Consider the following 13,261-nt stretch of genomic DNA (forward strand, 5'->3'; position numbering starts at 1 on the left):
GGATTTCTGTGTCTCTACACCAGTGCTCAGTAATAAAAACCACTGTGCAGTTCAAAGATTGGAGCTCAAGATCTAATAGTTGTATTTTATTTTTTATTGATTGCATGTTTGATGGAGGATTGTTAAGTCTGTGAAATGCCCCATGTTCCTCTTTCCAATGGTCATGTGAGTTATTGTTTCAGTTTTTTTAAAGTGCTGGACATACTCTTTAGGTAGGGGAACCTGTTGTCTGGATTTATCCTAAAAAAGACCTATTTTTCCTACCTATGACAACAGGTATTTGACAATGTGTGGTTCAAGATCCACCCCCTATACTTTCATGAATCAGCTGTACCAATCTTCCTTCCCAGTCCTGTTTAGGTTTAGGCCATGCCTAGTGAAACCCCATTTGTTGATAGTCCAGATGGGCACCAGAGAAACATGAGCAAAGTTGGCTGTCCTCAGAGCCATCCCTAACCCCACGTTGATTCGCCTCACAGCTCCATCAATGTGCAGTCGATCATGACGCCAGAACAGCTCAGCAAAGTGTACATTGGTGCTATGAGTCAAGTAAGCTATCTTGTCCAGGTCACCACCTATGTCATATGCCCCATCCCTGTGCAGACTGTTTCCCACCTCACCCACTATCACTATATGGTCCTCTTTTGTAAAGTCCTTACATAAAGACCCTAGGTCCTCTATCACATGACTTATTCCTGCATTTAACTTGAAGATACTGACCCTGAGAATTCCTGTAAGTGAGGGCTACACCTCGCCCTTGGCTACTATCTAGCAGCAGCAGTTTCTTCTTCCTAGCACTTTGTCCAGTCCTAGGTTTCTTGGCATCAGTTGAAGTGTGCTGAACATTTCCTGCTCCTCGTTCTACCTGAGGCTCTTCTCCACTTAACTCTGGCAGTGGTAGATACCTGTTTTTTGCGTTGATGATAAATCTGTCAGATCGAGTTCTCTTTCTTCTGCTCTTCTGCTCAGCCTACTCTGACCTCTTTTTACTGCCTTGTAGTCACTGGCCTAAGTCAGCCACCTAATATGATACTTTCCAAGGATTCATTTAGCTGAGGAAATGGAAGTTAACAACCTTCCTACAAAGGGTAATCAATGAACTGATCACATAGAAATAATAATTATGTGTACCTGATCTTTTCTCTGGAAATTTATCTAATTTCCATGTAGTGTGCACAATTAGATAGAAAAAAGGGAAAGGTGGATGAGTAAAAACGAAGGGTTCTGAAAAAGGAACGGTCACCAGTGAGCTAGTTCCAAAAGATGAACGAGTTTTCCCATCTCTAATACACACAAACACGCCAAAAAAATGTTGTAAGGGACTAAGCAAAACTTGTTTACCTTATCTATCATGTTTTTTTCCCTTACATGACTAATAACGTCATAAGCAATTGTATTTTTCTCCTTCATTAGAAATAAGCTCTTGATATGAAAACGTTACTTAATGAAAATTGCTTCATCAACTGTTATTCTTATTTATACACAGTGTAGGCGACAGTTATGTTCTGTTGCTGTAAAATCTAATTAATTTTTCGCTTTCAGATATCTGACCTCGGTTATGGAAGAACACTCAATGGAACATTTGCAATTTGTCTCGAAAACACATCAAACTAACACAATAAAGACTAAGAAGGTACAAAAACACAAATACACTACGATAACATGAGTGAACTGTGCGAAAATAGTTAATTTCCGATGTTAGGACGCGACGACACCGTCAGAACTTTCTTCCCGAGAAGCCTTGACAGTGACGTGAAGTGGTGGGATGGGACGGTCCATTGACGGCTCGTGTGAAAGCCACCATTTGAAATTCCTTGTGGGATATTTTGATATTTTCCCAGTCTAGCAGCATGGCGTTTTGTTGGCGCGGTTGGGGGGGGGGGGGGGGGGCTGGTGGCAGGAGTAGACTGAAACTGTATAGTGTCGAAATATGAAATTTGTGGGGATTTATTGCTTGCACAGTTACTTGCGCAGTTATCTATGCAGACAGATCGTTACGTTTGGGGAGGTTTTTAACGATGTACATAAAAGGTGATTAGCAATTCGAGTACCGATCAGTAGCTTAACATATATATATATATATATATATATATATATATATATATATATATATATATATATATATATATATATATATCGAATGTAACAATCAAATGGCTGCTGAAAAAAAAACTACATAATTTTGCAATTGAGGTCGGTGAATGTATGTCACCTATTTACGTGTGCAACAAGCAAAATATTTACAATGGTCGAAGGTTGTTTAGTTTCTCTCATATTACATAGTGTAATGGAGAGGTTCTGACATAGTAGTCTTACGCGTATTTCAAGCAACCCTTCACACGAAATCAGAACTTTTGAGCAATACTGACCGTTTTTAGTATACAAAGAGTTTAATTCTCTTGTGTCACAAACATATCTTTGTGTTTTGGGTTATAGCTTTTTGAATTAAAGCGGCAAAGTTATGTGACGAGTGTGGTGGTTGTAATTGAGTTGTTAGTTGTAGTTTTGTGTATGTTAATATGGCTTTTCACATAAATTGTAGTAGTGACATAATTAAGTCAGACAACAAAGTGCAGTATATTCCATGCTACATTGCAAGAAATGGAACAGCAAACGTATCGAAGTATTTTGAACCATACGTAAAAACGGATGCAAATGAAAATGGTACTTGGTTTATTACTTGGAACATACGTTATTTTCCGGAATGTTTAATAATTAATTTTGCTTAATGGTGCCCTGTTGTTGTTGTGGTCTTCAGTCCAAAGATTGGTTTGATGCAGCTCTCCATGCTACTCTATCCTGTGAAAACCTCTTCATCTCTGAGTAACTACTGCAACGTACATCCTTCTGAGTCTGCATACTGTGTTCATCTCTACGATTTTTACCGCCCTCCACACACACGCTTTCCTTCTGTACTAAACTGGTGATCCCTTGATGGCTTAGAATGTGTCCTAGCAGACGATCCCTTCTTCTAGTCAGGTTGTCCCGCAAACTTCTCTTTTACCCAGTTCTATTCAGTACCTCCTCATTAGCCGGCCGCGGTGGTCTCGCTGTTCTAGGCGCGCAGTCCGGAACCGTGCGACTGCAACGGTCGCAGGTTCGAATCCTGCCTCGGGCATGGATGTGTGTGATGTCCTTAGGTTAGTTAGGTTTAAGTAGTTCTAAGTTCTAGGGGACTAATGACCACAGCAGTTGAGTCCCATAGTGCTCAGAGCCATTTGAACCATTTTTTTTAGTACCTCCTCATTAGTTATGTGATCTGCCCATCTAATCTTCAGCATGCTTCTGTAGCACCATATCACAAAGCTGCTATGCTCTTCTTGTCTAGATTTTCTGTCTGACAGACAACTCAACAGCCCATCCTTTTTTTTTGGTCAATATTTCGCAATTATGCAGTGGGGACTTGTAGGCTACCCTGTAACAATAACAAGTCTTACATTTATCAATATTAATTCACAAGCACATTCTTCTATATCTTGATCTACACAGAGTTCACGGATTTCAAAATTGTTGCATTTAGGCCTATATTCCTTTTCGTTATGAATGTGGCAACTACTGTATTCATATTGGATGCACATGAATAGGTTACTAATTTATAAGCACTTGCATTAAGATTTTCAGTTGTTTTTGTTATATGGTGTTCAGACAAATGACATCAATTTTATGGGAATCTCTGACAATTTAATTTCCTATTGGTGTGTATACTTACTCTAGTAACCACAGGGATTTGCCTTTGTATGGTGGACTGTCTTAATTTTTCCGCATGAGTGTAGGCCATGGTAATGATATCTCCATTTTATGGCAACTACTGGAACAACACCAGTATGAGATTTTGTATCGATCTGAAGGAGCACACTCAGTAGATTGGTCATTACACCATAGAATCTCCACCAAATCCAGATTTTTGCACTCAGTAGCTGCTCCTTTTTCGTCCAGGTCACTTCTAATACTGTTCTAAAGCCAGCTGTTTTCAGCTGCTTCAACTATCCGTACCTGTGTTTTCTGTTACATATACAGTAGGAGCCCGCCAGATGCAGCCTTCTACATTGGTGTAGGATTGTGGATGGAGGTGTCTTCTCATGTGCTGTGGCACTAATGAGACAACATTCAGTTTGCAGATATTTATTTCTAAGAGTTTTACAATTACTGTCTTCTTTCTAGTGCTGCCTAGCACCGGGTGTGCTTAGCCCACATTGCACAAAGATGCAGGATACACATCAGCACCCGACTATAAATCAGCTGCTGCAGGCCCTGGCATTGCCTGAAGTCAGTGCTATGGCCACATAGCAGGAGGATATGGCGGCCAGTGTGACGCTACAGCCTGTCATAGCTCTTGACGAATGTTGGAGCGTCAGTGCTCTCATGACTTAAACTGCTTTTAGGCTCAGGCTCACGCTGCACGTCATTATTGTCAGTTTCCAAGATGGCGTGTGGGTGGAATACCTACCAGTGACACAAAGGACAGCCTAAGAGGTAGTCTCAGCATACAGCTTGTAAGGCCATACTCATACCGTCGGAGTTGCGGCTCAGGTACCCTGTTCCCAAGTTGAACAGCTTGCAGACAGGCAGATCAGTTCTTCATCCACGGAAAAATGGCCTGGCCCTCATGTTCGGGTAGTCACAGGTGTGACAGGCAGGCTTGCAGGGTTAAAGTTCCTTTCACAGCCAGACAGCTGTAGACTTTTAGCAGTGTACTCCAAGCTGGCGGTGGCTGTAGGCTTGTTATTGTACTCAGTAGGCCATCCTTGCAAAGAATAGAGCTGACACTCCATTGATATCATTGATGCTGGTGGATTGGCCTAACTCAGATTGACTGGAAGGAAGGCAAGGGCTTTAAGCAGTCAAGAATGTGATTCCTCATATGGGTGATTAAATGTGCTCATGTTTTCTGAGCTTTTCAGCATTCTTTGCTGGCCTAATCTTCAACTTCAGGGATTATGAGCATTCCTTTATGCTGTGCAGTGTTGTCTGAATGTTGAATCTGATGTTCCTGATGTTCTGTCGTACACAAACTGAGGTAATGAGCTTTTTGTGTGTTTGTACTTCTTATCCTCCAAGTGGTGACACTGGTTACACCCCCCTGCCGGTTCGGGGGTAAGAATAGGCCCGCGATATTCCTGCCTGTCGTAAGAGGTGACTAAAAGGGGTCTCCAACGTTTCGGCCTATATGTGATGGTCCCCTGTTGAGTTTGACCTCCATATCTCAAAATTCTCCCGAAGAGCGAGCCGATTGGGGAAGGGCGCCTTACTTGGTGCATTGTGTCCATCTTGCGGTCAGACCTTTTGCCAGCTTATTCGTCGTTGCATTGCAGTCCTGCCCGCTTTCCATCTCTTGGGCATGGATACGTTCCTGCATGCACTTTCCGCCGTGCGATGTGCAGTGCCACTTTCTGCACTGGCGGCGACCATGGACAACATGTCATCTAAAATCCAGCACAGTAGCCAGTCCGTTGTGGTGGGGCTGCCATGTACCCTGTTGGTTGTAGCCCCCTGACAACACAGGGATCGCTCTACTGATGTCTGCACTGTTAACTCCCCACGTATGCCAAGGAGTAGATGCGCATCTCCCTGGGGCATCAGGACTCCCGGCAATGGCTATCCTGCCAGGTGGCCTTTGCTGTGGCGCCCGTGGGGAGAGCCCTTGGTCGGAGTAGGTAGCATCAGGGTGGATGACACGCAATGAAGCATGGCACATCTTCTCTTGCTGGTGGCCAGCCACCAGCAGTCTCTAAGCGTTCAAAAAGTTCACTTTAAGGCTAACGTTTATGACCCCAAATCGTTCCCCTCCCCGGCCACACCATCGGAGGAACGAAAGGCTATGAATGACAGTGGAAGGTATTCGCCCAGTATCTCGTCTGTACCAGAGCTGATGGGGAATCCTCTGTGTCCGTGAAGCCTCATTTTTTTGTAGAACATTTCGAGGACAAGTTCGGGGAGGTGGAGGGCTTGTCCAAAATGCGGTTAGGGTCATTCTTAATAAAAACAGCATCCTCTGCCCAGTCATGAGCCTTGCTCGCTTGTAGGAAGCTGGGGGAGGTTTCTGTTACTATCACCCCGCATAAAAGCTTAAATATGGTCCAGGGCATTATTTTCCACAGAGATCTTCTTTTACAGTCCGATGACGAGCTGCGTGCCAACTTAGAGCGACGGGGTGTCCATTTTGTCTGGCGCGTCCACCGGGGACCGAGGGAGAATCAAGTTGCCACCGGTGCCTTCATCTTGGCCTTCGAGGGTGACACATTACCTGAGAAGGTCAAGGTGATGGTCTACCGTTGTGATGTCAAGCCATATATCCCTCCCCCGATGCTGTGCTTCAGGTGTTAGAAGTACGGCCATATGTCTTCTCGCTGTGCTTCCACCCTCATATGTCGCAACTGTGGTCGACCATCCCATCCTGATACTCCATGTGCCCCGCCTCCCAGCTGTGTCAACTGCGGAAAGCACCATCCCCCTTGCTCGCCGGACTGTAAGATTCTACAGAAGCAACGGAAAATAATGGAATACAAGACCCTGGATCGACTGACCTACACTGAGGCTAAGCGGAAATTTGAACGACTTCATCCAGTACGCATGACATTATCTTATCCCGCCACTGTCACTCCTGCTACAGTTGCCATAGCTGCACCACATACCATCAGGTCTCAGAGTCATAGGACCACACCTGCCCCCTTGATGGTGGGGCCCACTTCTCTCCCTGTTGCTCCTGCACCACCTACCTTGGGAGCAGCACCCCTTCAACCACTGGGGATACCAGTCCCCACTTCTAAGCTGGAGAAGTGTTAGTTTTCTTCGACTTCTCTCGCTCGGAAGGGACCCCTTGGGTCACTCCCTTCCCAGGTTCCTACCAGCGGCACAGCAGACACCCACCAGTGGCTGAAGAAGCCACAGGTTGCTGGTCATCGAGCTTCGCGATCATCTTCGGTCTCTGAGACTGACTCCAATATACCTTCCCAGCAACGGCCACCAAAGGAACAGCGAGAGAAAGCGTCACGTCATTGAAGACCCGTAAGACCAAGGCACCTGCGGTGGCACCTACCCCACCTCTACCTACAAGCTCTGCGTCTGAGGATGAGGTGGAGATTCTTGCGTCCGTTGAGGACCTCGATCTCGCCGATCGCCTTGCACAGGTGCTCAATCGGAGGCAGCAGGTGACCCAGCGGCATAATCTGCCTCCCCAGTCCCTTCACGCCTTTCTCAGCCATGGACAATATCATCCTCCAGTGGAACTGCAGCAGTTTCTTCCACCATCTAGCTGAGCTCCGACAAATTCTCAGCCTTCACCCTTTTCTTTGTATTGCTCTACGAGAAACCTGGTTTCCTGCAATGTGAACCCCCGCCCTCCATGGCTATCGGGGTTATTATAGGAACCGGGCAGCTTATGAAAGGGTATCTGGTGGCATCTGCATTTATGTCCTTCACTCCCTTCACTGCAAGTCTGTCCCTCTACAAACACCTTTAGAGACTGTCGCTGTTTGGGTGTGGACGCCACAGGCTGTTACTATCTGCAGTCTTTATCTTCCACCGGATGGTGGTGTCCCACGGCATCTCCTGGCTGTGCTGATAGCCCAATTGCCACCACCTTTCCTGTTACTGGGCGACTTCAACAACCATAATCCTCTGTGGGGTTGGTCAGTGGCAACAGGTCGAGGCGCCACCATTGAGCATGTATTGACACAGCTCGACCTTTCCATTTTAAATGATGGTGCCTTCACACATTTCAGTGTGGCGCATTGCACGTACTCAGCCATCGACCCTTTCAGCCTGCAGCCCTAGCCTCTTACCGTCTGTTCAATGGAGTGTGCATGATGACCTCTTTGGTAGTGACCACTTTCTGTCACTACCACAGCGTCACTCTTCTGGGCACCCTTGCAGATGGGCTATGAATAGGGCTGACTGGGATTTGTTCTCCTCCATGGCTGCTATTGTGCCTTTTTCTGATGAAGCCATTGATGCGATGGTTCACTCGGTCACCACCGGCATCGTTACTGCCGCAGAATCTGCCATTCCCCGTTCTTCTGGGTCCCCTCGGGGGAGGCGATTAAAGATCGCTGGCGGGCACTCCAGCGTCACAAGCACCGTCCCTCAATAGACCACCTCATCGCCTTCAAGCGGCTGCGTGCGCGGGCCCTCCGCCTTCTTCGCCAATGCAAGCAGGAGTGCTGGGAACGGTATGTCTCCACCATTGGGCTCCATATCTCCTCATCGCAGGTTTGGGCCGAGATTCGGCACCTCTGTGGCTATCGGATCCTTGTCAGCGTCCCTGCGCTCTCACTGAAATGAGCAGTTTGTACTGACTCCGACGTAATTGCAAACCGCTTGGCAGAGCATTTTGCTCCGAGTTCCTCTTCTGCGAATTACCCACTGGACTTCCACTCCATTAAAGGGCGGGTGGAATGTCGGAGCCTTTCATTTCACATCCGCCATCCTGAATCCTACAATGTTCCATTCAGTGAGTGGGAAGTCCACAGTGCCCTAGCCGCTTGCCCTGATACAGCTCCCAGGCCAGATCGCATCCTCTGTCAGATGCTGAAACACCTCTCAGTGGACTGCCAGTGACGCCTCCTCGAACTTTACATCTGAATCTGGGTCGAGGGTGAGTTTCCATCGCAGTGGCGGGAAAATGGTGAGCCGGCAGTTGAGTTGGGTACTCGACTCTCGTGGCCTTCTGGCTCTGCCTCAGGGTGGGTTCCGTAAGGGCCGCTGTGCTGCCGACAATCTGGTGAGCCTGGAGTCAGCCATCCGTACGGCCTTTGCCCGCCCCCGCCATCAGCACCTCGTCGCCGTCTTTTTCGACATGCAGAAGGCGTACGATACAACATGGCGCCATCACATCCTCTCTATGCTTCATGGTTGCGGTGTTCGGGGTCCACTGCCGATTTTCGTACGAAATTTTCTGTCGCATCGTACCTTCCGCGTGCAAGTCGCGGCCTCCCATAGTTCCTCCAGAGTTCAGGAGAACGGGGTACCACAGGGATCAGTCCTCAGTGTCTGCCTGTTTTTAATTGCAATTGACGAGCTCACTGCGGCGGTGGGAACGTCTGTCTCAGCTTCCTTGTATGCTGACGACTTCTGCCTCTACCATAGCTCCATTGGCATTGCAGCTGCTGAACGTCAGCTGCAGGGCGCTATCCGCAAGCGGCAGTCTTCGGCTGTAGCACATGGCTACCAGTTTTCGGCTGCCAAGACCAGCATTATGCATTTCTGCCGGCAACGAACAGTTCACCCTGACCCGCAGCTTTATCTTGCCGGCGAACATCTTGCTGTGGTGGAGACACATTGGTTTTTGGGTGTGGGTTTTGATGCCCGGTTGACTTGGCTCCCACATATTCGGCAGCTTAAACAGATGTGTTGGCGCCATCTTAATGCTCTGTAATGCTTGAGTCACACCAGCTGGGGTGCCGACCGATCTACCCTCTTACGGCTCTACCAGGCGTTAATCCAGTCCCGTCTCGATTATGGGAGCCTGGCTTATGGTTCAGCATCCTCTTCTGCGTTGCGGGTGCTGGACCCAATCCTTCACAGCGGGATTCGACTTGCCACTGGTGCTTTCCAGACCAGCCCTGTGAACAGCATACTTCTGGAGGCAGGTGTCCCTCCACTGTGATTACGGCGCCAACATTTACTGGCCGCTTATGCTGCGCATGTTTGTAGCTTGCCCGGGCATCTTAATTATCATCTCCTGTTCCCGCAGTCAGTCGTCCATCTCCCAGAACGTTGGCCCCGGTCGGGTTGTACGATCGCGGTCCGCATCAGAGAGCTTCTCTCTGGGCTTGGGGTTTTCCCTCTTCCACCTCGTTTCCGGGCCCCTTTGCATACACCCCAGTGGTGTGTACCCCGCCCTTGCCTTCGGCTCGAATTGGCACAGGGCCCCAAGGACTCAGTCCCTCCGGAGGCCTTCTGCCGCCACGTTCTTTCCATCCTTGCCACGTATCAGGGCTCTGGTGTTATTTACACTGACGGTTCAATGGTTGCTGGTCGTGTTGGTTATGCTCTCACTCTAGGGGACCACTACGATTAACATTCCTTGCTGGCGGGCTGCAGCGTTTTCACTCCTGAGCTTGTCGCCATCTTTTGTGCCCTAGAGTATATCCGCTCCTGCTCAGGTGAGTCCTTCGTTATCTGTAGCGACTCCCTGAGCGGTTTACGAGCTAGCGACCAGTGTTTCCCTCGCTCTCGTCTGGTGCTCACTATCCAGGAGTCCCGCCCATACTGTCGCCCATTGTGGCCGATCTGTGGTCTTTGTGTGGACCCCGGCCCATGTTGGGATACTAGGCAATGAACATGTGGACTGCCTGGCCAAACAGGCCACCAGTGAATCAGCTCTGGCGGTAGGCCTCCCGGAGACTGATTTGCGGGCAGTCTTACGGCGCGAAGTTCTCTCGCTTTGGGACGCTGAATGGCGCGATCTGACAACACCCTAACAAACTGTGTGCTGTCAAGGGGACGACGGCTGTGTGGCGGTCATCCATGCGAGCCATTCGCAGGGACTCTGTCGTCCTTTGTCGGCTCCGCATTGGACACACCCGGCTGACGCATAGATATTTACTGAGTCGTGGGGACCCGCCTCTCTGTCGCTGCAGGGCAGTTTTGACAGTGGTGCACATTTTGTGGCCTGTCCGCTTTTAGCTGTGGTCAGGCAGACATTTGCGCTGCCTGATACGCTCCCTGCCCTTTTAACAGATGACACTGCCATGGCGGGCTTGCTTTTGCGTTTTATTCGGGCAGGGGGCTTTTATCATTTGCTCTAAGTTTTTATTTTGTGTTGAGTCTGCCTTTTGGCCTACGGTTTTAGACTGAGTTTTTAATATGTTTCTCGGTGGTTGGCTTTCCCTTTTTTTCTCTATGGTCGGCCAACCACTGTCACATTCTGTGTGATTTTAATTCGTTTTGTCTGGTCTTTGTCTAAGTTTCTCTTGTCCTATGTCGTCTGTCATCTTTTCCTTGTTCGCATTTATTCTGTGTGGGTGTTTTTAAGTTTTGGAAAAAGGGACCGATGACCATAGCAGTCTGGTCCCTTTCATCCCACAAACCAACCAACTGGTTACACCATCATTGCATACTTGGTGGCTGTGTACCACTCAACTTCATCCCTGTCAATTCCAACAAAATTTCACTGCATTCTTAACTACTATTCTGGTGTGCAAAAATACCTAGATCCAAGAACCTGAATTTGAAATCGCCAAGTGGTTACCAGGGTGATCACAGGCAAGCTATAGACAGGTAGAAAGTGTGCTCCAAAGCCACTTTGTTTTGTCAAGGTTTTGAGTTCATCTTCTAAAAACAAAACTGGGTCATTTCCTGTCGAGTGGCCTAATGGTTCCCACTCGATCTTCTGCATTTTTTATGAAATTTTTATAGGATGTACATGGGTTTCACATAAAGCTGTGCAGTCGATAAGTAGTATGGTATGGCCACTAGCCAGGCCAGTTTTTTCAGGTTGTGACAGATATGAATAAATAAAACAAGTTTGATTTACTGTTGACCAGGGTCCAAAGGGACTCCTACACTGAAACTTAGTGGTTCTGCTCAGTGTTTTTGGTATAACAGTCTAGTTGCTGAAAATGTGCTTTGTATACATCAGATTTATCACACCTTCCTGTCAAAGTAGCTCATAAATTTAGATCACATTTTGACAGCTTTTATCTTATAATAGAATGACTTTCTGATACTGCTTGTTTTCATTTGCAATCAACCAGTACATCATAAAGCTTGCAAGTGGCATCTTGATTACTCAAATAATTATTGAGTCATTGAAAATTAATGTCGGTTTTAAAAGTCATCACTTTTGTCTGATTTTCAAAAGACTGTAGCTCAAAAGGATCTTCTTGGATTTGATTGTTCTTTGTACCATTGTAAAGTGGGAGTTAGAATTACACGGTAACTTGATGAATGTTCAAGGCAACATTTCAGTGTAGTGTAACATTGGTGGTACAGACATTTCTGCACGTCACCTAAAGAACTGTTCCGTGAAAAAGGGCTTATGGGTTGTTACTTTGGAATCAGCTGATCAGTTGAAAGGATCTCTACCGTGAAATTTCAATGGATGTCAATGAGGGATGCCAGAGGTTATGCAAAAAGAAAGCAAGTGAAACTCAAGAAGCATTTGCACATAACATAGTTGCTGCGGGTCGACTGGAGTGTCCGATCCCACCCGTCGGCTGTGACCCGTGACGTAAGACTGTTGTGGTGTGTGGCGTCACGATGGCGCAGAGTTTGATTTGTGAATGTGGCGTGTTTGTAGGTGTCGATGTGTTTTGCTGTTTGTTGTGCCCTCTGGTGGTGTGTTTAGGGGTTTTGTGTTGTGTGGTGTATTGGGTTCAGTTTGGTGTTGCTGCTTGTTCTGGTTTTGGCTGTGTGTGGAGAGGAATTGTTTTCAGTGAGTTAACAATTTGGTGTTTGTTGTGTGAAAGTTATTGTAGTCCTGTTTGCTGTAGGTCGTGTGTTAATTTGAGTAAATTAATTTGTTGCTACTCTTGTTAGATATGGATATGTCTACATCTACATCTACACTCCGCAATCCACCCAACGGTGCCACTGTCATTACCTCCCTTTTCTGTTCCAGTCGCATATGGTTCGTGGGAAGAACGACTCTCTGAAAGCCTCCGTGCGCGCTCGAATCTCTCTAATTTTACATTCGTGATCTCCTCGGGAGGTATAAGTAGGGGGAGGCAATATATTCGATACCTCATCCAGAAACGCACCCTCTCGAAACCTGGACAGCAAGCTACACCGTGATGCAGAGCGCCTCTCTTGCAGAGTCTGCCACTTGAGTTTGCTAAACATCTCCGTAACGCTATCACGGTTACCAAACAACCCTGTGACGAAACGCGCCGCTCTTCTTTGGATCTTCTCTATCTCCTCCGTCAACCCGACCCAGTACGGATCCCACAGTGATGAGCAATACTCGAGTATAGGTTGAACGAGTGTTTTGTAAGCCACCTCCTTTGTTGATGGACTACATTTTCTAAGGATTCTCCCAATGAATCTCAACTTGGTACCCGCCTTACCAACAATTAATTTTATATGATCATTCCACTTCAAATCGTTCCGCACGCATACTCCCAGATATTTTACAGAAGTAACTGCTACCAGTGTTTGTTCCGCTATCATATAATCATACAATAAAGGATCCTTCTTTCTATGTATTCGCAATACATTACATTTGTCTATGTTAAGGGTCAGTTGCCACTCCCTGCACCAAGTGCCTATCCGCTGCAGATCTTCCTGCATTTCGCTACAATTTTCTAATGCTGCAACTTCT

The 13,261-nt window shown here is 47.1% G+C and overlaps 1 protein-coding gene across 1 annotated transcript in view; it reads left to right on the forward strand.

The window, feature by feature from the left end:
- The first annotated feature begins 2,423 nt into the window (after window positions 1-2,423).
- The window catches only part of LOC126258764 (uncharacterized), a 66,235-nt gene continuing 55,397 nt past the window's right edge, over window positions 2,424-13,261 (forward strand). Inside the window, exon 1 of the mRNA XM_049955667.1 lies at window positions 2,424-2,664. Coding sequence (XP_049811624.1) covers window positions 2,520-2,664 — 145 coding nt within the window. The 5' untranslated portion in view covers window positions 2,424-2,519. The remainder of the gene's footprint in view (window positions 2,665-13,261) is intronic.

Source organism: Schistocerca nitens, chromosome 1 (assembly GCF_023898315.1).
Source record: "Schistocerca nitens isolate TAMUIC-IGC-003100 chromosome 1, iqSchNite1.1, whole genome shotgun sequence".
Classification (NCBI taxonomy): Eukaryota; Metazoa; Arthropoda; class Insecta; order Orthoptera; family Acrididae; genus Schistocerca; species Schistocerca nitens.